Genomic DNA, 23,702 nt, shown 5'->3' on the forward strand with positions numbered 1-23,702 from the left:
TTGCCACAAAGAGTACAATGAATAAAGGAGAAGCAGACCTATTTATCCCTTATGCTTCTGGGGTTGTTCTTACTGCTGTGTCTGATCTCTGTTAGTTGGAGCCAGACCTCAAAATCTAAACTAAAACATGATTAGATAACTACTTAAAACTTTTCTAAACAGGTAAAAGCAGTGGTGATCTGCTACATGCCTGTGAGCATGTCCAACACAGATATTGTGGTTAAAGTACAAGGACATGGAATATACCACGTGCCTGTAAGCATGGCATGTCTAACAGCTACACAGGATAGGGCTTAATAAAGAGTTATTAGCAAACTTATGATTTATTCTTTAACCAGAAAGGAGACTTTAAAGAGGAACTTTTCTACTTCCTACAGTATCGGTAGCCACCAAATCCACTGCAAAGAGAAGAAACAAAGGTCGTAGAGATCACAACAAATCCCAAATATATTTACAAGCATTTATCAAGTGTGTAAAACCACACCACCCTAAAAACTCTGCAGCAGGCCGGGCGCGGTGGCTCAAGCCTGTAATCCCAGCACTTTGGGAGGCGGAGGCGGGTGGATCACGAGGTCAAGAGATCGAGACCATCCTGGTCAACATGGTGAAACCCTGTCTCTACTAAAAATACAAAAAAATTAGCTGGGCATGGTGGCACATGCCTGTAATCCCAGCTACTCAGGAGGCTGAGGCAGGAGAATTGCCTGAACCCAGGAGGCGGAGGTTGCGGTGAGCCGAGATCGCGCCATTGCACTCCAGCCTGGGTAACAAGAGCGAAACTCCGTCTCAAAAAAAAACAAAAAACAAAAACAAACAAACAAACAAAAAAAACTCTGCAGCAAATGCGCCTTTTGAAAGATTTTTCTGCATGAGTAAGACTTGTTGCAACGTTTGAAAATACATGGTTTAGAAAGACAACTTTCCCTAATAAATCACCTGTGGCAAAGAAAGGAATTCTTCTCTCTTCCAAAGACCTCCAAACCACATTGAAAATGAGGGTCATCTGTCTCATACATATTCATTGCCAATTTGATGTGCACAGATGCCTCTGAAAGTCTTTGAACACTAAATGTTTCTACAGCGTCGCCTTGCTCTTCCTTTTCAGAAAGAAATTCGTTGCCAAGCTCCACAATTCGAGCTCTTGGCCTTTCCGCTATGCCCACATCGGGAGCTTTAGCCTGCAGCCTGGTCAGTGTCGTCAGGCCAATGCGATGCCATCGGCGCCTGGTCCAGTAGTGCAAAGCTTTCTTCAGTCACTTACGCTGTGCTCATTTCCAATACAGTGAAGGTCGTCAGCGTGGGAGTCGAAAGCCCAAACCGTTTCAATTCACGGGTGGAAAACACCCATGAAAGCGTTTTATAACGCAGAAACAACTTTATAAACAGTGTAGCTAAGCAAAGATAGAATGTTGCACGTATTGCCTGAAATCATGCATAAAGGCAGAAGTTTTCGCCAGAATGTAAGACTGTGAACTGGGGGGTTGGGGCAGAAAAGCTGGAGAGGAAAAGTGGGAGCTTCCTCCTCATCGTGCCGCACACAGAAGCGGGCGCCTCCTCCCGAGGTCTGCGGGAGCTAGGTCCACCTGGGCCGCTGAGTTTGAAACCTATGGTGGCAGCTTTTCAAACTCGTTTCCCTGCCTCCTAGTCCAGAAGGCAAAATGGTTTCGGTCCCCTGCCGGAGCACCGTTCGGTTTTATTCACAGAAACGGCGCCTTCACAAATCGAAGCATGAGAGCCTTCCGAGGCAGCACCGAAGTGCAATGTGACTCCCAAGGTTGGTGACGCTGAGTCGTCGCCCGCAGGCCGGGCCTCCTGAGCGGGGAGCAGCAGCAGTTCTCAGGGAGCCACTGCCCCCTGGTGGCTCCGCACGGCCGGGAAGCATTTTTGGTCATCATCTGTAAAAGATGATTGCTGGGCTCTTTCTGACTCGTGGATTTGTTGGTTCAAATAAGGTTTCCTTCATCTCATGGCTTTTAAAATCAGACCTTTCTTCCTCCTCTCCCCCACTCTGATTTTTAAAAACGCCCATTTTATTATAATTAGCAAAACAGTGTAGACTCCTTGAAGAAAATTTGAGTACGATTATTTCATTTAATTCATGTTTTAATATATTTCTTCCCCCAATTTTTTTACCCTTTCTGCATATGAGGAAATCTAATTTTGCTTGGGGGCAGAAAAAAGCTACAAGAACTATGAATTCTAATTTTATCATAAATGCTGCATAAACACAATCCTCTGCACAATAAGAAAATTAGTTTTTGAATCTGCTAGACTACTAAGAAACAGAGTTGACTTTTTTCTCTTAAACAATATAAAGCATAAAGGATAGCACTTTAGATCACAGGCCCTCATACATGTGCCTGTAATTTCAATACTACAGATTAAGAATACTGGAGTCGGTTTTGGCCGAGCATAGTGGCTCACACCTATAATCCCAGCACTTTGGGAGGCCAAGGCAGGCAGATCACTTGAGATCAGGAGTTTGAGACCAGCCTGGTCAACATGGTGAAACCCCTTCTCTACTAAAAAAAAAACAAAAATTAGCCAGGTGTGTTGGCACGCATCTGTAATCCCAGCTACTCAGGAGGCTGAGGCAGTAGAATTGCTTGAACTAGGGACAGGGAGGTTGCAGTGAGCTGAGATTGTACCACTGTTCTCCAGCCTTGGCAACAGAGTGAGATTCTGTCTAAAAGAAGAAAGAAGAAGAAGAAGAAGTAGAAGAAGAAGAAGAAGAAGAAGAAGAAGAAGAAGAAGAAGAAGAAGAAGAAGAAGAAGAAGAAGAAGGAGAAGAAGAAAAGTGCTGGGCGCCGTGGCTCATGCCTGTAATCCCAGAACTTTGGGAGGATGAGGTAGGTGGATTATGAAGTCAGGAGTTCGAGACCAGCCTAGCCAACATAGTGAAACCCCATCTCTACTAAAAATACAAAAACTAGCCGGGTGTGGTGTCATATGCCTGTAGTCTCAGCTACTTAGGAGGCTGAGGCAAAAGAATCACTTGAACCCAGGAGGCAGAAGTTGCAGTGAGCCGAGATCCCACCATTGCACTCCAGCCTGGATGACAGAGCGAGACTCTTGTCTCAAAAAAAAAAAAAAAAAAAAGGGCCGGGCGCGGTGGCTCAAGCCTATAATCCCAGCACTTTGGGAGGCCCAGCTGGGTAGATCACGAGGTCAAGAGATCGAGACCATCCTGGTCAACACGGTGAAACCCCGTCTCTACTAAAAATACGAAAAATTAACTGGGCATGGTGGCACGTGCCTGTAATCCCAGCTACTCGGGAGGCTGAGGCAGGAGAATTGCCTGAACCCAGGAGGCGCAGGTTGTGGTGAGCCGAGATCGCGCCATTGCACTCCAGCCTGGGTAACAAGAGCGAAACTCCGTCTCAAAAAAAAAAAAAAAAAAAAAAGAAAGTAAAAAAGTAGTAACATAGAATATTCTACTCTAGGGTGTGTGAAGGCAGATTTTAAAATGAGGCCTGGCAGGGCACAGTGGCTCACGCCTATAATCCCAACACTTTGGGAGGCTGAGGCGGTGGATCACCTGAAGTCAGGAGTTCAAGAACAGCTCGGTCAACATGGTGAAACCCTGTCTCTACTAAATATATAAAAACTAGCCGGGTATGGTGGCAGGTGCCTGTAATCTCAGCTCTCCAGAGGCTGAGACAGGAGAATCACTTGAACCCAGGAGGGGGAGGTTGCAGTGAGTGGAGATAGTGCCATTGCCTTCCAGCCTGGGTGACAGAGTGAAACTCTGTCTCAAAAGAAAAAAAAAAAATGAGGCCCACATTTTTCAGGAAGTAGCTCAGCAGAATTGAGGAGGCAAAAAGCCAACCAAGTCACAGGTGCCTGTATCAGGTTCTCAGCTCTAATCATTCTGGCTTCTGATTTCTCTTACCACCTCAGTTGAGCACCTTTACTCTGACAGAAAGAATTCCACACACCCCAAGGAAATTTGGCAGTTATACCTCCCATCTCGCTAGATCTCAGCCACTTTTGTCTGCTACTAAAGAGGGAAGGGAAAAATTACAAAGCTGTAAGCCAGCCATTAACTATAATTATCATCTTGATCTCTAGCAACCAGAGCCAAAGAGACAATGTTGTTTGAGGCAAATCTCTTAACCCATCTGCTCCTCGGTTATCTCATCTGTAAAATGAGAAAGTTGTATCAGTTATACCTAAATCAGCCCCAGTTCAAACATGAGGAGTCTGTGATCTATACTTGGGTCTCCCAGGCCAAAAAAAAAACAAACAAACAAAAAAAAAAACTGTTTTGTTTAGTCAAGAAAAAACCCCAGTGTTACAATAACTTTATATCTTAAAAAAAAATAAATAAGACTGCCAGGCACCTTGGCTCACGGCTGTAATCCCAGCACTTTGGGAGGCCAAGGCAGGCAGATCACCTGAGGTCAGGAGTTCGAGACCAGCCTGACCAACATGGAGAAAACTCATCTCTACAAAAAATACAAATTAGCCAGGAGTGGTGGCACATGCCTGTAATCCCAGCTACTTGGGAGGCTGAGGCAGGAGAATCACTTGAACCTGGGAGGTGGAGGCTGCAGTAAGCCTAGATCATGCCATTGCACTCCAGCCGGGGCAACAAGAGCAAAACTCTATCTCAAAAAAAAAGACAAATAAAACAAATGGTGTTGGCCAGATGCAGTACCTCATGCTTGTAACCCCAGCATTTTGGGAGGATGAGATGGGATGATGGGAGGATTGCTTGAGCCCAGAAGTTCAAGATCAGCCTGGGCAATATAGCAAAACCTTGTCTCTACAAAAAAATGTAAAAACTGTTAGCTGGGCATGATGGTGCATGCCTGTAGTTGCAGCTCTTTGGAAAGCTGAGGCAGGAAGATTGCTTGAGCCCAGGAGGTCAAGGCTGCAGTGAGCCATAATCTTCACTCCATCTTGGGTGACAGTGAGACCATGTCTGAAATATATAAACGCTATACAGAGGCCAGGTTTGGTGGCTCATGCCAGTAGTCCCAGCACTTCGAGAGGCTGAGGCCGGCGGATCACAAGGTCAGAAGTTCAAGACTAGCCTGGCCTATATTGTAGAACCCTGTCTCTACTAAAAATACAAAAATTAGCCAGGTGTGGTGGTGGACACCTATAATCCCAGTCACTCAGGAGGCTGAGGCAGGAGAATTGCTTGAACCTGGGAGGTGGAGGTGGAGATGGAGGTGAGCCAAGATGATGCAACTGCACTCCAGCCTGGTCACAGAGAGAGACTCTGTCTCAAAAAAAAAAAAAAAAAAAAAAAAAAACCCACTATATATCTATATATATATATACACGCACACACTATATATATAGTTTTTTTAATAGTGTGTGTGTGTGTATATATATAGATATAGATATATAGTTCAGCAAATAAATGTTCAATAAACTAGGATATAAGTCCCCTTATTTTATTTTGAGGTTTATGGCCTGGGTGAACCCACCTCCAAGACCTAGTGAGGAAGTGGCTGCCCTGAAGCTTGAATGAGAGGGATTTATGTCTAACTGTCGCCACCTGCTTTGCTGCCTGAAGCTCAGCTTCTTCTGTCCAAAATACTGTTGTGATTGTAAATCTGGCCACAGAATGCAGAAGCCAACAGAATGAAATTGTCTTCATTCAACAGAATGAAACTAAGCCAGCTCACAAGTACTTACTAAGCACTTACTGTGTGACAGGCACTGTGCCAAGTGCTGGGAATACAGTAGGGGACACAACAAATACTGGTTTTACCCTCATGGAACTCACAGTCTAGAGCAGATATTAGATTCTTGTTTTTCAGAAGTGAGAGTTGTTCTGCTTTTCAGAGAAAAAAGAATGACCCTATAAGTTCTGCATATACAGGAGCTAAGGTTCATTTGTCATTGTATACCCCATGCTGACCACATAGTAGATATCTACAAGTGTGTACCACGTAAATGAGTGACTGATCAGATGTAAAGATTTTTTATTCATCATTTAACAAATCTAAGCCAGAGCCGGGCACTTTGGCATACGTCTGTAATCCCAGCACTTTGGGAGGCCAAGGCAGGTGGATCACTTGAGCTCAGGAGTTCAAGACCAGCCTGGGCAATATGGAGAAGCCACATCTCTACAAAAATTAAGAATAATTTTTAAAATTAGAAAAAGGGGGCCGGGCACGGTGGCTCAAGCCTGTAATCCCAGCACTTTGGGAGGCCGAGGTGGGTGGATCACGAGGTCAAGAGATCGAGACCATCCTGGTCAACATGGTGAAACCCCGTCTCTATTAAAAATACAAAAAATTAGCTGGGCATGGTGGCACGTGCCTGTAATCCCAGCTACTCAGGAGGCTGAGGCAGGAGAATTGCCTGAACCCAGGAGGCGGAGGCTGCAGTGAGCCGAGATCGCACCATTGCACTCCAGCCTGGGTAACAAGAGCGAAACTCCGTCTCAAAAAAAAAAAAAAAAAAAAGTTAGAAAAAGGGCCGAACACAATGGCTCAGGCCTGTAATCCCAGCACTTTGGGAGGTGGAGGTGGGTGGATCACGAGGTCGGGAATTCCAGACAACCCTGACCAATATGGTGAAACCCTATCTCTACTAAAAAATATTTTAAAATCAGCTGGGTGTGGCAGTGGACACCTGTAATCCCATCTACTCAGGAGACTGGGGCAGGAGAATTGCTTGAACCCAGGAGGTGGAGGTTGCAGTAAGCCGAGATCATTTCACTGCACTCCAACCTGGGCGATAGAGCAAGACTGCCTCAAAAATGAATAAATAAATCAATAAAATTAAAGGAAGACTCTAAACCAGTTTAAGGTATGCTCCTGGAACTGTTAAAGATCATCTGGGCGTGTAGCATTATTATCTTTTTCAGAGTAACATAGGAAAAACTGAAATTGGCTCTTGGGCAAGTCAAAACCTTGTTTTCTTTGTGGTGTGTGGGTTTCTGGTTTGAGTTATCTTGCCTGTTCTTGCAGGAAGGAAATTCATGGAGGTCAGTGGTTTTGTTGTCATTATTTTGTGAGCCTCCTACGCTGTGTTTTCATTTCGTCGACCAACAAATATGCACTGTGCTAGGTGCTATTCTGAGCACTGAAAATACCATGATGAGCAAGATTTGGAGGATCTCCATCCTTGGGCAGCTACTATTCTAGAACTCTCCATAGATTGTTGCACTTTCTGCTCACCATTTACTTGATTGAGACAACTATAATTACTATGCCACTTTTTTTTTTTTTTTTTTTTGAGACGGAGTTTCGCTCTTGTTACCCCAGGCTGGAGTGCAATGGCGCAATCTCGGCTCACCGCAACCTCCGCCTCCTGGGTTCAGGCAATTCTCCTGCCTCAGCCTCCTGAGTAGCTGGGATTACAGGCACACGCCACCATGCCCAGCTAATTTTTTGTATTTTTAGTAGAGACGGGGTTTCACCGTGTTAACTATGCCACTTTTAAAGAAGAACATTGAGGGGGAAAAAAGAATTATTCAATAAAGAATGAATGCTGGCCAGGCACAGCGGCTCATGCCTGTAAACCTAGTACTTTGGGAGGCTAAGGCGGCAGATCACCTGAGGTCAGGAGTTTGAGACCAGCCTGGTCAACATGGTGAAACCCCATCTCTGCTAAAAATACATAAATTAGCTGGGCATGGTGCCACATGCCTGTCATCTCAGTTACTCTAAAAGATGAGGCAGGAGAATTGCTCGAGCAGGGGAGACAGAGGTTGCAGTGAGCCAAGATGGCACCAGTGCATTCCAGCCTGGCTGACAGAGAGAGATTCTGTCTCAAAGAAAAAAAAAAAAAAAAAAGAATGGATGCAAACTGAGTTTGCAGAACAACTCTGACTGAGCAGATTCGGGGCAGCACTGCTTCTATAATTCAATGGTAGTAGAAAGAAGAACCAAGCACTCATTTGTCATGGAGGATGCAGACAGGTGTATCCTTTTCAGAAAGGTTTTGCAATCCCTTTCCATGTTTTAAATTTATGTATCTTCTGACAAAGTAATGCCAGTCTTATGAATTTATCCTACACAATGTGCACAAACAAGGAAGGGCATGTGTACAAAGACATAAAACCTAGGCGTGGTGGTGCATGCCTGTAGTCCCAGCTACTCAAGAGGCTGAGGCAGGAGGATTGCTTGTGACCAGGTATTCTGGGCTGTAGGGCACTATGCCTATGGGTGTCCACATTAAGTTCAGCATCAATATGGTGAACTTCTGGGAGCAGGGGACCACAGGTTGCCTAAGAAGGGGTGAACCGGCCCAGGTCAGAAACAGAACAGGTCAAAATTCCGGTGCTGATCAGTAGCGGTATCTTGCCTGTAAATAGCCACTGCACTCCAGCCTGGACAACATAGTGAGACCCATCTCTAACAAAAGAAAAGTTTTCATTTAATAAATAAATAAATAAAAAGAAATTATTTGTGATAGTAAAAATGAGAAATAACTTAAATGTCCATCAGGATGAGACCGAATAAACAAATTATGGTATGTCCATATAACAGAATGCTATGCAAGTGTTTTTAATGACATAGATCTAAATGTATAGACTTGGAAAAATATCCATTAATATTACGTCAGAAAAGGAAGTTGTTTTTTTAAAGTATAGTTTTGTATAATACAGCCAACATTTCAAGTGTCCTAAGTACCTTACATGCATTATCTTAAGTAGATACTATTATCTTCCCCACTTTATAAATGTGGAAGCTGAGTCACCCAGTAACTGGGTCAGTGAATGTAAACATCTAGCTTTGAGTCAATGGGCTTAGTCACTTCACTCTATCAAGGAGGAAATGAATTCCCCTTTTAGCTTAGACAAGTTTGACTTCGAATTTCCCACTTTCAATCAAGAGAATCCTAATAAATAATCCAGATATAGGTCAATAGAAAGTGGATAAATTAGGGCCGGGCGCGGTGGCTCACTCCTATAATCCCAGCACTTTGAGAGGCCGAGGCGGGTGGATCACGAGGTCAAGGGATCGAGACCATCTTGGTCAACAAGATGAAACCCCGTCTCTACTAAAAATACAAAAATTAGCTGGGTATGATGGCACACACCTGTAGTCCAAGCTGCTCTGGAGGCTGAGGCAGGAGAACTGCTTGAACCCAGGAGGCAGAGGTTGTGCTGAGCCGAGATCGCGCCATTGTACTCCAGGCTGGGTAACAAGAGCAAAACTCAGTCTCAAAAAACAAAACAAAACAAACAAACAAACAAACAAAAAGAAAGTGGATAAATTATGTCCCAATAGCAGAATACTGTGTAGCTGTTTAAAAGACTGGGCATGGTGGCTCACGCCTGTAATCCCAGCATTTTGGGAGGACAATAAGGCAGGCAGATCACTTGAGGTCAGGAGTTCCAAATGAGCCTCGCCAACATGGTAAAACGCCATCTCTACTAAAAATAGAAAAATTAGCTGGGCATGTCTGTAATCGCAGCTACTTTCGAGGCTGAGACAGGAGAATAGCTTGAACCTGGGAGGCAGAGATTGCCGTGAGCAGAGATCATGCTACTGTACTCCAGCCTGGGCAACAGAGCAAGACTCAGTCTCAAAAAATAATAATAGGCCGGGCGCGGTGGCTCAAGCCTGTAATCCCAGCACTTTGGGAGACTGAGGCAGGTGGATAACGAGGTCAAGAGATCGAGACCATCCTGGTCAATATGGTGAAACCCCGTCTCTACTAAAAATACAAAAAAATTAGCTGGGCATGGTGGCACGTGCCTGTAATCCCAGCTACTCAGGAGGCTGAGGCAGGAGAATTGCCTGAACCCGGGAGGCGGAGGTTTCGGTGAGCCGAGATCGTGCCATTGCACTCCAGCCTGGGTAACAAGAGCGAAACTCCGTCTCAAATAACAATAATAACAATAATAATAATAATAATAATAAATTTTTTTAAAAGAAGAAGAAACAATATATATCCACATGAAAACAAACCCAATATTTAAAAGTAAAAGCAAGTTTACAGGACAGTTGTGTGTGTGCATGTGTGTAATTTTGTATACACATATATTTAGAGAGAAAAGACATTTCAAAACAGTTTTAAGTGTCTCTGGAGGCTAGGATGGGTAAGACTTTCACTCTATTTTTTATATACTTCTGTATCTATTTGTTTATTTAATAGAGACTGGGTCTCCTGTGTTGCACAGGCTGGTCTCGAACTCCTGGTCTCAAGTGATCCTCTTGTCTCAGCCTCCCAAAGTGCTGGGATTGATTACAGGTGTGAGCCACTGCACTTGGTCTGTATTTTTCTTTTTCTTTCTTTTTTTTTTTTTGAGACGGAGTTTTGCTCTTGTTACCCAGGCTGGAGTGCAATGGCACGATCTCGGCTCACCGCAACCTCCGCCTTCTGGGTTCAGGCAATTCTCCTGCCTCAGCCTCCTGAGTAGCTGGGATTACAGGCACGTGCCACCACGCCCAGCTAATTTTTTGTATTTTTAGTAGAGACGGGGTTTCACCATGTTGACCAGGATGGTCTCGATCTCTTGAGCTCGTGATCCACCCGCCTCAGCCTCCCAAAGTGCTGGGATTATAGGCTTGAGCCACTGCACCCGGCCTGTATTTTTCTTTTTAATTTTCCAAAAAGCATCTATGACTTCTATAAAAATTTTAAGCTAAAAATAATTACAGGACAATAATTGTGGTACATTTATGCTATACAGTTTTCCACTTCATTGACCCTATTTTGTATAAAAATAGAGGACTTAAAATGTGCAGGTCCAGGCTCCTAGACCAGGCTGAGTTTTGTGTATTTTTTTTGTTTTGTTTTTTTGTTATTTGTTTTTTAGACAGAGTCTAACTCTGCCACCCAAGCTGGCAACCTCTACCTCTTGGATTCAAGTGATTCTCTTGCCTCGGCCTCCCACCTAGCTGGGACCACAGGTGCGTGCCACCAGGCCTGGTTAATTTTTGTATTTCTAGTAGAGACGGGGTTTCACCATATCAGCCAGACTGGTCTTGAATTCCTGACCTTGTGATCTGCCCACCTCAGCCTCCCAAAGTGCTGGGATTACAGGCATGAGCCACCATAGGAGGCCCAGGCTCAGTTTTAAATTTGTTCTATCACCTTAAGCCAATGTGTTTGTCTTTGTGGGCCTGTTTTCTCCTCTCTAGGAGAGGTGCGTGAAGCAACAGTAGCATCTATTTCAGTGGTTTCTATATGCCAAGCACTATGCTAAGCAGTTTCCTCACCAAAGCTCCAGGAGCTAAGCATCAACTCCATTTTCACATATGAAAAATGGAAGCACAAGAATTGTAACCAAAATGAACTCATATTTAGCTCACCCCCAAAAGCCATGTTCTTCCCACTATACCACTCTCCCAGCCACCTCTTGCATCGTGTCTCTCCATGTCCTGGTGCTGAAACAGACTTAAACCCAGGCCTCATGACTCAAAATTCTCTACCTGGAAGATGCTATCATTCTGAATCCCTGGTCACTTACGTTATTGTTATAAAACGCTTATGCTGTATCAAACTCTAAACCAGGATGTCTCAACCTTAGCACTATTGAGGTTGGACTGGAAAATTCCTTGCTGTTGGGGGCTGCCTATGCAATGCAAGTTGTTTAGAAACATCCCCGGGTAGCACTCCACACCTTAGCTGTTACACCAAAAATGCCTCCAGATGTGCTGCTAAATGTCCTCTTGGGGAAAACCACCCTGGATTGAGAACCACTGATGTAAGAAAAGCCAAACTCCTGTGTGAACTCAGAATGAAAACTGTATCGAAAGGAAATTTTTAATCTAATAAATATTTGTATCTCCATTGATTCTTTACTAGTTTGGGCTAATGTTAGATACAAGTATCTTGCAGTTACTTGCCATGTGCAGAACACTGTACCAATTACACATTAGGGAAAGGCGTTAGATCTTACCCTCTCAACAACTCCACTTCTCACCTACTGAAATTCATCCATGGCTGAGAGGAACAGAGCCATGTGAGGCTGCTGAGTGACGAAGGTGTTAAGAATATGCCAACCCAGCCGGGCGCGGTGGCTCAAGCCTGTAATCCCAGCACTTTGGGAGGCTGAGGCGGGTGGATCACAAGGTCAAGAGATCGAGACCATCCTGGTCAACATGGTGAAACCCTGTCTCTACTAAAAATACAAAAAATTAGCTGGGCATGGTGGCTCGTGCCTGTAATCCCAGCTACTCAGGAGGCTGAGGCAGGAGAATTGCCTGAACCCAGGAGGCGGAGGTTGCGGTGAGCCGAGATCGCGCCATTGCACTCCAGCCTGGTAACAAGAGCAAAACTCCATCTCAAAAAAAAAAAAAAAAAAAAGAATATGCCAACCCAAAATATGCTGCCCTGGCAATATTGACTATTTTGTGTTAAAAACATTTGAAGAACAGCAGGTGCAAGAAGGTCATTCTGACTTTGTTTCTTAAAAGCAGGAGATAAAATTCCCATGTGAAAGATATCCTCCCTATGCCAGAAGTAAAGTAACATTCTTATCATCAAGGACTGGGGAAAATTGGAAATTGAGGTCAAGGGAAATGTGTACAAACAAACTTTATCCTCCCAGCCACTTCTCCATCCAATTAACTCAGCCCAAGCCCCTCTACCATGCCACACTTTCATAATTCACTACTGTTTGTCTAATTCAGCATGTAAGTGTTCCACTGTGTCTTTGAGCGTTTCTTTATGAAGACTCCCATGCCAAGTGAAACTTGTATTAAATAAGTCTGTATGCTTTTCTCCTGTTGATCTGTCTTATGTTCATTTAATTCTCTGACCCAGCTGAAAAACTCTTAAAGGATAGAGGTAAAATTATGCCTCCCCTGAAAAGAGAACAGCATTTTCAACAGAGAACAGTAAGAAGTGAATTCAATGCTGATTTTATTTCAACTGAATAAACCAATGCACAAGTCATCTAGGCAGTAAGCTTATCTCTAGGAGCAAAAGCCAAGAAACGAAGATGCTTTTTTTCTTTAAGTTATCCATCACTGCACATGGCTGTCTTCCATATCTCCTCTCAGAAAATGTGGATTAACAAATCTCATGCAAAGAAACAGGAAAAGAGAAAAAGAGGAAATGCAATTTATCCAGTGTGCCGGTCAAGGTGGTCTCTCCATCTTCTTTTCTGTAAACTGCTCCATTAGCAGGGTTCATTTCGGATGATTTTAATATCATGACCATCTTCCCTGCAAATTGAACAATCATAGAAACACAATTATTACCTATCATACTGAAACTGCCTCACTGTTGGTATTAAAAGGACCCATGTAATTACACATTAGATTCCTTCAGGGCTACACTTTATCATTTTTTAAAGCTAAGTCTAGTAAACAGGGTGAAAGTCCCCACTCTGCCATTTTTTCCCTAACCCTAAGGTACAGGACACTAACCCCAAAGAATCACTCAGAGGGCTGAGCACACCTGTAGTCCCAGCATTTTGGGAGGCTGAGGTGGGTGAATCACTGGAGGTTAGGAGTTCGAGACCAGCCTGGCCAACATGGGGAATACCCATCTCTACTAAATATACAAAAATTAGACCAGGTGTGGTGGTTCATGCCTGTAATCTCAGCACTTTGGGAGGCCAAATTGAGTGGATCACCTGAGGTTAGGAGTTCAAGAGCAGCCTGACCAATATGGTGAAACCCTGTCTCTACTAAAAATACAAAAATTAGCTGGGTATGGTGGCTCATGCCTGTAATCCCAGCTACTTGGGAGACTGAGACAGGAAAATCTCTTGAACCCTGGAGGCGGAAGTTGCAGTGAGCCGAGATCGTGCCATTGCACTCCGGCCTGGGTAACAAGAGCAAAATTCCAAATCAAAAAAAATATATATATACAAAAATTAGCCAGGCGTGATGGCACGTGCCTGTAATCCCAGCTGCTTGGGAGGCTGAGGCAGGAGAATTGCTTGAACCTGGGAGGAAGAGGTTGAAGTAAGCCAAGCAACAAGTCAGACTCAGTCTCAAAAAAAAAAGAATCAAAGACCAACTGAACTCAGATAATGAATCCCTGCTCTATACAAAGCTGCATACCTGAAGGAGCAGTCACAGTGACCTGGTCAGGTGTGCTACATGAAGCGTATCAAGTATAATACACTCATTACTTAGCATTCCACTAAGTAGAGTCAGTAAGTCCTACTTCCTGACTAGTAGTACAGGGTGTGCAGACCACCCACACATGCCCTTTGAATTAAAAATAAAATTTAGCCAGGCGTGGTGGCTCAAGCCTGTAATCCCAGCACTTTGGGAGTCCGAGGCGGGTGAATCATGAGGTCAAGAGATCGAGACCATCCTGGTCAACATGGTGAAACCCTGTCTCTACTAAAAATAAAAAAAAAAAAATCAGCTGGGCATGGTGGGGCGTGCCTGTAATCCCAGCTACTTGGGAGGCTGAGACACGAGAATTGCTTGAACCCAGAAGGCGGAGGTTGCAGTGAGCCAAGATTTCGCCACCGAACTCCACCCTGGGTGACAGGGAGACTCTACCTCAAAAAACAAAGAAACAAACAAAGAAAAAAACACAAAGAAATGAAAAATTTTACAGTTATAAAATCACGTTACCTGATTTTCATGCACAGAATACATTCATTGGGGTAAGTGGACATGTCACTGCCACACACAGGGTTAAAGTCCCTGGGACATCCTGGTAATTTATACTGAGCGCAGTTTGGCTGGAAAAAAGAGACAGAGAAATTAGAAATGACTTGAAACACAGTCATATAAAACAGCTCAGAGGAGAATATGTTTCAGATCTACCTAGATTTCCTAGGCTAATTCAATAAAAATATTTATATTTTCCAGAAAAAAAATTTTCTAATGCAACAATCAGATACAATGTTGGTGTGATGGTTCAATACGTACTATGTAAGAAGAGGACCCTGGCTGGGCATGGTGGCTCACGCCTGCAATCCCAGCACTTTGGGAGGCTGAGGCAGGCGGATCACCTGAGCTCGGAAATTTGAGACCAGCCTGACCAACATGGAGAAACCCTATCCCTACAAAAATAAAATACAAAATTATCTCTACAAAAAAAAAAAAAAAATACAAAATTAGCCGGGCATGGTGGCACATGCCTGCAGTCCCAGCTACTCAGGGGGCTGAGGCAGGAGAATCACTTGAACCCAGGAGGTGGAGGCTGGGCAACAAGAGTAAAACTCTGTCTCAAAAAAAAAAAAAGGACTTCAGAGAATTCAATCTGGCTGATTTTTTTTTTTTTTTTTTTTTTTTTTTTTTTTTTTTTTGAGACAGTCTTGCTCTGTCTCCCAGGCTGGAGTACAGTGACATCATCTTGGCTCACTGCAACCTCCACCTCCCAAGTTCAAGCAATTCTTCTGCCTCAGCCTCCCAAGTAGCTGGGACTACAGGCATGTAATACCACACTCAGCTAATTTTTGTATTTTTAGTAGAGACGGGGTTTTATGATATTGGCCAGGTTGGTCTTGAACTCCTGACCTTGTGATCTGTCCACATTGGCCTTCCAAAGCGCTGGTATTACAGGCGTGAGCCACCATACATGGCCAATCTGACTGATTTTTAAATGAAAGTCTGAGACATTTCACCATACCTACTTTATTATCATCTAGCTTCATAATTTGCACTTCACTAAAATCTCCATGTGGATGTTCTATTAAATTCCATCTTAATCCCTTGGCTTAATGCCAAGACAAAATCAGGAATCTCACCTTTCAGTCTACCTTTCAGTCTGAATTTTTAAGACACTGACATTTGGCCAGGCGCGGTGGCTCACGCCTGTAATCCTAACACTTCGGGAGGCCAAGGTGGGTGGATCACCTGAGGTTGGGAGTTCTAGACCAGCCCATCTTGGTGAAACCCCATCTTAAAAAAAAAAAAAAAAGGCACTGACATTTAACCAAAAACATTAAAGAAAGCAGGAGATTCACAATTGAAGCAAATTTGTGCCAAAGGAAAAATGTTCAAAATAGGTTCATCATCGACGGAGGCTCCAAATTTCACACCACAAGATACTAACTACAGGAAGAGAGTTCAATCTGGGCAGACATTTCCCCAAAACTTCCTCTCCAGTCTCTGGAAGAGGGCCACTGCACATTTATTATTCCTTAATGTCATTTTAATTATTATAGAAGGGCAGAGTGTGGTGGCTCCTGCCTGTAATCCCAACACTTTGGGAGGCCAAGGCAGGTGGATCACCTGAGGTCAGGAGTTCAAGGCCAGCCTGGCCAACATGGTGAAACCTCGTCTCTACTAAAAATACAAAAAAATTAGCCAGGCATGGTGGTGGATGCCTGTAATCCCAGCTACTCAAGAGGCTGAGGCATGAGAATTGCTTGAACCTGGGAGGTGGAGGTTGCAGTGAGCTGAGATCTGATTGCGCCTTTGTACTCCAGCTTGGGCAACAAGAGCAAAACTCTGTCTCAAAAAAATAAAAGTAAAAATAATTCTTGGCCAGGTGCAGTGGCTCATGCTTGTAATCCCAGCACTTTGGGAGGCCAAGGTGCACAAATCACAAGGTCAGGAGTTCAAGACAGCCTGGCCAATATGGTGAAACCCCATCTCTACTAAAAATATAAAAATTAGCCAGGCATGGTGGCAGGTGCCTGTAGTCCCAGCTACTTGGGAGGCCGATGCAGGAGAACTGCTTGAACCCAGGAGACAGAGGTTGCAGTGAGCCGAGATCACACCATTGCACTCCAGCCTGGGCTACAGAGTAAGAGTCTGTCTCAAAAAATAAATAAATAAATAAATAAATAAATAAATAAATAAATAAATAAAATGTGTATATATACACAATAATTAGCCAGGCATGGTGGCGGGAGCCTGTATGTAATCCAGCCACTTGGGAAGCTGAGTCAGAAGACTTGCTTGAACCTGTGAGGTGAAGGTTGCAGTGAGTGGAGATGGCTCCACTACACTCCAGCCTGGGCAACAGAGTGAGACTCTGTCTTAAACAAATAAGAATAATAAATGCTTAAATATAAATATTTACAAACTTTAAGACATGTATACTGAAAACCGCAAAGCATTGTTGAAAGAAATTAAAGGCCTAAATACATAGAAAGACACCCCATGTTCATGTATCAGAAGACCTAACACTTTTAAGATGGCAATATTCTCCAAATTGATATACAAATTCAATGCAATCCCTATCAAAATCTTAGGTGTCTTTTTTTTGTAGCAGCAGCAGCAGAAACTGACAAATTGATCTGAAAATTCAGATGGAAAGGTAAGGGATTCCAAATAGTCAAACATTCTTGAAAAAGAAGCCAGGTGCAGTAGCTTACACCTGTAATCCCAGCACTTTGGGAGGCCAAGGCAGGCGGAACACCTGAGGTCAGGAGTTCCAGACCAGCCTGAACAACATGGAGAAACCCTGTCTCTACTAAAAATACAAAATTAGCCCGGCATGGTGGCACACGCCTGTAATCCCAGCTACTTAGGAGGCTGAGGCAGGAGAATCACTTGAACCCAGGAGGCAGAGATTGCAGTGAGCTGAGATCATGCCACTGCACTCCAGCCTGGGCAACTAGAGCAAAACTCTGTCTCAAAAAAAAAAAAAAAAAAAAACAAAAAAAAAAACCCTACAGTAATCAAACAGTGTGGCAGTAAGGATAAAGGAGGATAAACTATGAGAAAGCACCAGAAGGTACAGGTAGAAAAGCAGGCTGTGTTAATGAGGTTAGACTTTCTCTGTGGGCAATGAGAAGTCCTTGAAGACTTTGCACAGAGACATGCTACAGTCAAGGTTTTGGAGACTAATTGTAGCAGCAGTGTGTAGCAGGAACTGGAACTGGAAAGTGAAGATACCAAAAGGCTGGGGAAAATCCATTGAAAAGCCACTATGTTAATCTAGGTGAGAGATAATGGGGGCCCTAAATTAGAGCAGTGGCAATAGAAATCGGGGAAAAAACAAAACAAAACAAAAACAACAACAAAAAATCTTTCTCTGGCCGGGCGCGGTGGCTCAAGCCTGTAATCCCAGCACTTTGGGAGGCCGAGGCGGGTGGATCACGAGGTCGAGAGATCGAGACCATCCTGGTCAACATGGTGAAACCCCGTCTCTACTAAAAATACAAAAAAAAAAAATCTTTCTCTTTCTTTTTTTTTCTTAAGGCTGGTCAAGTGAAGCAGAAGAATGGAAAAGGAACAGGGAAATCTGTGGTTGTGATCAATTAGCTGTAAACACCGCTGCACGAAAACCAGCCAAACCAAAGGTCTCTTGTGTGGGTCATCCTTTCAACGATCCTGTCAAACGATAGCAGGTCCAGTTCAGGAGGTAGCTTACACCTGTAATCCCAGCACTTTGGGAGGCTGAGGTGGGTAGATCCCTTGAGGTCAGCCTGGCCAACAGGGTGAAACCCTGCCTCTACTAAAAATACAAAAAAATTAGCTGAGTGTAGTGGCACATGCTTATAGTCCTAGCTACTCAGGAGGCTGAAGCAGGAGAATCACTCTAACCCGGGAGGCAGAGGTTGCAGTGAGCAGAGCTCTGACCACTGAACTCTAGCCTGGGTGACAGAGTGAGATCCATATTTAAAAAAAAAAAAAAAAAATAGACAGCAGGTCCTATAGCACTGGCCTTAGCTCCTGAGTATGAATGCCTTCTTAAATTCTGCATGTAGGATCTCAGTCACCCTAATCCCAGCCTTGAAACAAAGGTACCATAATTCCCATTTTCTTTTTTTTTAATCTTTTTTTTTTTTTTTTGAGATGGAGTCTTGCTCTGTCACCCAGGCTGGAGTGCAATGGCACGACCTCGGCTCACTGCAACCTCTGCCTCCTGGGTTCAAGCGATTCTCCTGCCTCAGCCTCCCAAATAGCTGGGATAACAGGCACTCACCACTGTGCCCAGCTAATTTTTGTATTTTTAGTAGAGAGGGGGTTTCACCATCTTGGTCAGGCTGGTCTCAAACTCCTGACCTTGTGATCCACCCACATCAGTCTCCCAAAGTGCTGAGATTACAGGTGTGAGCCACCATGCCAGGCCATAATTCCCATTTTCTAAAAGAAAATCAAACCAAGCAAACTGAATCACTGGCTAAAAGTGTTACTGGGCATCCATGAGATGCTGAAGACTGAGCACCGAATAGCAAATAAGACATTATCCCTGACAACAGGCATACACAGTTTCCTGCAAGAAACAGGCAAACAGGCAATTACAATCTAATGCTATGATGGGGTAGAGAAAAGCACTGGATCTGGAGTCAGACTGCTTGGATTTGAAGCATAGCTCCACCACTTCCATGTGACCTTGACCAAAGAGCTAATAACCAACTAATGTTCCCTACCTCACAGTACTGTGAAAGATGAAATTAGTTATTATACATGAAGCATTTAGAACACTGGTGTGGCATGTAGGTATCTAAGTATTCACTGTTATAATGGTGATGATGATGCAGTATAGGTAACACAGAGAAAGTGTGTGTATATATCTCTGCTTTGGAGGAAGGGAGTAGGGTGGGAAGGCTTCCTGGAAGGAAGAGGTCTACTATGAGCTGAACTCTCAAAGTTAACCTACTGAAGTCAATACCCTCATATGTCAAATAATGTCTATCTTACAATGGCATTGTGAAAATTGAGAGACCAAATATACAATGACTAGACCTTATATAAAACAGAACTCTGACCCACAACCTGTAGCAACCTGCCCAGGAACCCGAACCATTATTCAGAATAATCAGCCCAGGAGGTCAGCAGGCTATAAGTCAGACTTGTAGGAAATCAGATTGCTCTCTCTAGTGATAGTCCAGAAAGCCAAACAATAACCCATTTAATCGTCAGCCCAAAATGGCTGGGACTTTTTATTTATTATTATTATTATTATTATTATTATTATTATTATTTTGAGATGGAGCTTCACTCTGTCATCCAGGCTACAGTGCAGTGGTGTGATCTTGGCTCACTGCAACCTCCACCTTCTGGGTTCAAGCAATTCTCCTGCCTCAGCCTCCCCAGTAGCTGGGATGACAGGCATGTGCCACCATGCCCGGCTAATTTTTTTTGTATTTTTAGTAGAGACAAGGTTTCACCATGTTGGCCAGGGTAGTTTCAAACTCCTAACCTTAGGTGATCCACCCGCCTCAGCCTCCCAAAGTTCTGGGATTACAGGCGCGAGCACCGTGCCCGGCTGCAAAATGGTTAGGACTTGATTACTAACTGACAGCTTCCCTAATTTCTGTCCTCGATTCCAACTTAGAACTATCAGAGAAAACCAAATATGCAACCCTAACCAATACCATAGAATGTCCTGCTTCTAATTAGCCCACCTGCAGCATCCCCGTGCCAACAGCCTCCAGTCAGGCCATACCTGAAACCATTCCTATCTTCCACTATAGTTTTCCCACTTCTCTCTTTGACTCAAGTCCCTACTGAAATGCAAGTGACAGTGGCTGACTCCTTGCCATACCAAGCCCTGAACAAAATAGCCTTTGCTTGTTCTCAGTCGGTTGCTCTCCATGTCCATCCTCAGAATTTAATTTGATAAAGTGTATACAATGTCTAGTACGAGGCATAACTATTTTTCCAAGGACCTTTTGAATCTTTTTTTTTTTTTTGAGACTGAGTTTCGCTCTTGTTGCCCAGGCTGGAGTGCAATGGCGCGATCTCAGCTCACCGCAACCTCCGCCTCCTGGGTTCAGGCAATTCTCCTGCCTCAGCCTCCTGAGTAGCTGGGATTACAGGCACACGCCACCATGCCCAGCTAATTTTTAGTATTTTTAGTAGAGATGGGGTTTCACCATGTTGACCAGGATGGTCTCGATCTCTTGACCTCCTGATCCACCCGCCTCGGCCTCCCAAAGTGCTGGGATTACAGGCTTGAGCCACCGCGCCCGGCCTGAATCTTTAAAAGAAATATTAACACAAAGACTGAGCGGTTTGCAACTAAAATGTACACTTTTATCTGAATCAAAAGGCCTGCCTGAGAACCTGGTTTTAAACGCAGTCCTCAATGGTTTTCAAAAGCGGTAGGTCAGACCTGAAAACCAGCCTCCCTCCCAAACGGTTTTGGGCTTCACTGTATTATTAGAAACAATACAAGTGGTTTCCTACTTACCGTTCTATATTCTGAAGCCTGACCAAATCGAGGGGCCAGAGTGCCTGCAAGAAGAAAGCATAGACATTTTGCAGTATGGGATCAAGGTAAGGTATTGTTCATAAGATTTTTTTTTTTTTAGTAAGTTCTTCCTAAGTTGCCCAGGCTGGTCTTGAACTCCTGGGCTCAAGCGATCCTCCTCCCTAGGCCTCTCAAAGTGCTGGAATTTGAGGCCTGAGCCACCACGACCAGCCTCATGAGGATGTTTTAAAGTCCAGTTTGGGATTTATCCAGGCCACATCTTCTATTTGCCTCTCTAAGGCCTACTTTCTTTGAACTGTTCCATTCCCACTTCTGCCAGAAAGGATACTCTGTTTTTTATGGCACTTCTCTCCGCAAGCACATAGAAATAACATCTGGTTCTGTTCTCTTTAGGTTTGGTTGAGAAAGGACTTTGAAGCTATGGAATAAAAGTCTGGATAGCGCACCGCGGCCTCAATTCCTGGTTTCAAGTGAACCTCCCACCTTAGCCTCCGGGGTAACTGGGACTACCGGCCTGAGCCACCGCACCGGCCCAGGAAGTAACCCTTAATTAATAGTTCATGATGGTCTTTTCCTTTGCAAATCGGGGTAACAAATACAAATTTTAATACAAGATAGGAGCATTTAAACTCCATTTTAAGAGAGGTGTCCAGTGTGGTTAGACAAAAGCCCCTTTCTTATCAGCATCCACAGTTCCTCACTCCTGCCCATCTCCTGCTGGGGTCCCGTGGGGGCCATACCTTAAAACCCAACTTCTCATTTTGGGTACCAGAAAATCTACTTTAACAGAGAAAGCCCCCTAGACAGCAGGTGTCCCTTGGAGCTGGGAGCTAAGCCCAAGCAAGAACTAAAGAGGGCGGCTGACTCCACAACGCCACCCCCACACCCCAGGGTTCGCGCCCCTCCACCTAGCAAGTACGCTGGGGAACCGCCAGTAACGGATGCGGGGGTACCGTCGCCGAGGCCGCCCGGAGCCGGGCAGGGGCCGCCGCCGGCGTGACTCCCTCTCCCGCGCTCCTCCGGAGGTCCTGGCTCGTCAGGATTGCTCCGAGCGCTACCTGCGAAAGTCACGGCCACAAGCAGCAGAGCCCAACGCAGCATCGCCTGCGCCATCCTCCGCCGCCGGCCGTCGGGCCCCTGCGCTCGGGAGCCCTCGCCACTCGCAGGGGGCGCTCGCGCGTCCGGGCGCGGGGAGGGCGGGGAAGGGCGAGTGGGAGGAAGGGCAGCGGTAGGTGGCCGGGGCAGGAGGGGCGGCGGGACGAGGAGCCGGGAAGGGTGGGGAAGAACAGGGAAGAGCCGGAAAGGGGAGAAAAGTAGAAGGATGGCGGAGGGGGCCGTGGGAAAGGAGGGAGTCGGAGGGGTAGAGGAGGGGACGATTGTTCCCCCACTTCCTCTCCTCCCAGCCGAGATGGACCTCTCCCTCCAGCGTACAAGAACCTGTGAAAGGCCTAGGGAGCCCTCGTGGAGCTCTTGGGAGTGCTGTCAATCAACTCCTATTTCTTTTTTTTTTTTTGAGACTGAGTTCGCTCTTGTTACCCAGGCTGGAGTGCAATGGCGCGATCTCTGCTCACCGCAACCTCCGCCTCCTGAGTTCAGGCAATTCTCCTGCCTCAGCCTCCCGAGTAGCTAGGACTACAGGCACGTGCCACCATGCCCAGCTAATTTTTGTGTTTTTAGTAGAGACGGGGTTTTACCATATTGACCAGGATGGTCTCGATCTCTTGACCTCCTGATCCACCCGCCTCGGCCTCCCAAAGTGCTGGAATTATAGGCGTGAGCCACCGTGCCCGGCCCAACTCCTATTTCTTAAGCATCTACTAGGTCCCAGGAAGTGTTTTGTTGGTGAAGACACAGCCTTGACCTCGACAAAGGAGGTCCCTGCTCTCAGGAAGCGTTCAGTCTTTCCCTTTTTAAATATATTTTTAAATTATTTTAGTTGACACAATGATTGTACATATTTATGGGGGTACATAGGGATATTTGGATGCATACAACGTGTAGTGATCAAAACAGGATAACTAGCATATTAATCACCTCAAACATCTATTATTACTTTGTGTTGAGAACATTCAAAATCCTCTTATCTAGCTACTTGAAAATACGTCATAAGTTATTATTATAAATTTCAGACAGGGTCTCGTTCTGTTGCCCAGGCTGGAGTGCAGTGGCACGGTCTCAGTTCACTGCAACCTCCACCTCCCAGGCTCCAGCGATCCTCCCACGTCAGCCTCCCTCCCAAGTAGCTGGGACCACAGACATATGCCACCATGCCAAGCTTATTTTTGCATATTTTGTAGAGACGAGTTGTCACCATGTTGCCCAGGCTAGTCTCAAACTCCTGGGCTCAAGCAATCCGCCCACCTGGGCCTCCCAAAGTGCTGGGATTACAGGCTTGAACCACCATGCTCTACCTTCGTAGTAAATTATTGTTAACTGTAGGCACCCTACAATGCTATAAACACTTGCACTTATCCCTCCTACCTAGCTGTAATTTTGTATACTTTAACCAACCCCTCCCTATCCTCCATCCTTCCCAGCCTCTAGTAACTACGATTCTACTCACTATTTCTGTAAGAAATAATTTTTGCCGAAGAGGCTGAGCAAGTTAGTGCATTACGGCCAGGTGTGGTGGCTCACGCCTCTAGTCCCAGCATTTTGGGAGGCTGAGCCCAGTGGATCACTTGAGCTCAGGAGTTTGAGAGGAGCCTGGGCAACATGGCAAAACCCCGTTTCTACAAAAAGTA

The 23,702-nt window shown here is 44.9% G+C and overlaps 1 protein-coding gene across 1 annotated transcript; it reads right to left on the reverse strand.

Annotated features, from left to right (window-relative positions):
* Positions 1-12,772: 12,772 nt before the first annotated feature.
* SPINK2 (serine peptidase inhibitor Kazal type 2) lies at positions 12,773-22,103 on the reverse strand. Its single transcript, XM_003933593.4, has 4 exons — positions 22,017-22,103; positions 20,938-20,981; positions 14,469-14,578; positions 12,773-13,094 (listed from the first exon to the last, which is right to left on the reverse strand). The coding sequence occupies exons 1-4, from the start codon at positions 22,069-22,071 to the stop codon at positions 13,049-13,051; spliced, it is 255 nt and encodes an 84-aa protein (XP_003933642.1). The 5' UTR covers positions 22,072-22,103; the 3' UTR covers positions 12,773-13,048.
* Positions 22,104-23,702: the final 1,599 nt, after the last annotated feature.

The sequence above is a fragment of the Saimiri boliviensis genome, chromosome 3, assembly GCF_048565385.1.
Source record: "Saimiri boliviensis isolate mSaiBol1 chromosome 3, mSaiBol1.pri, whole genome shotgun sequence".
NCBI lineage: Eukaryota > Metazoa > Chordata > Mammalia > Primates > Cebidae > Saimiri > Saimiri boliviensis.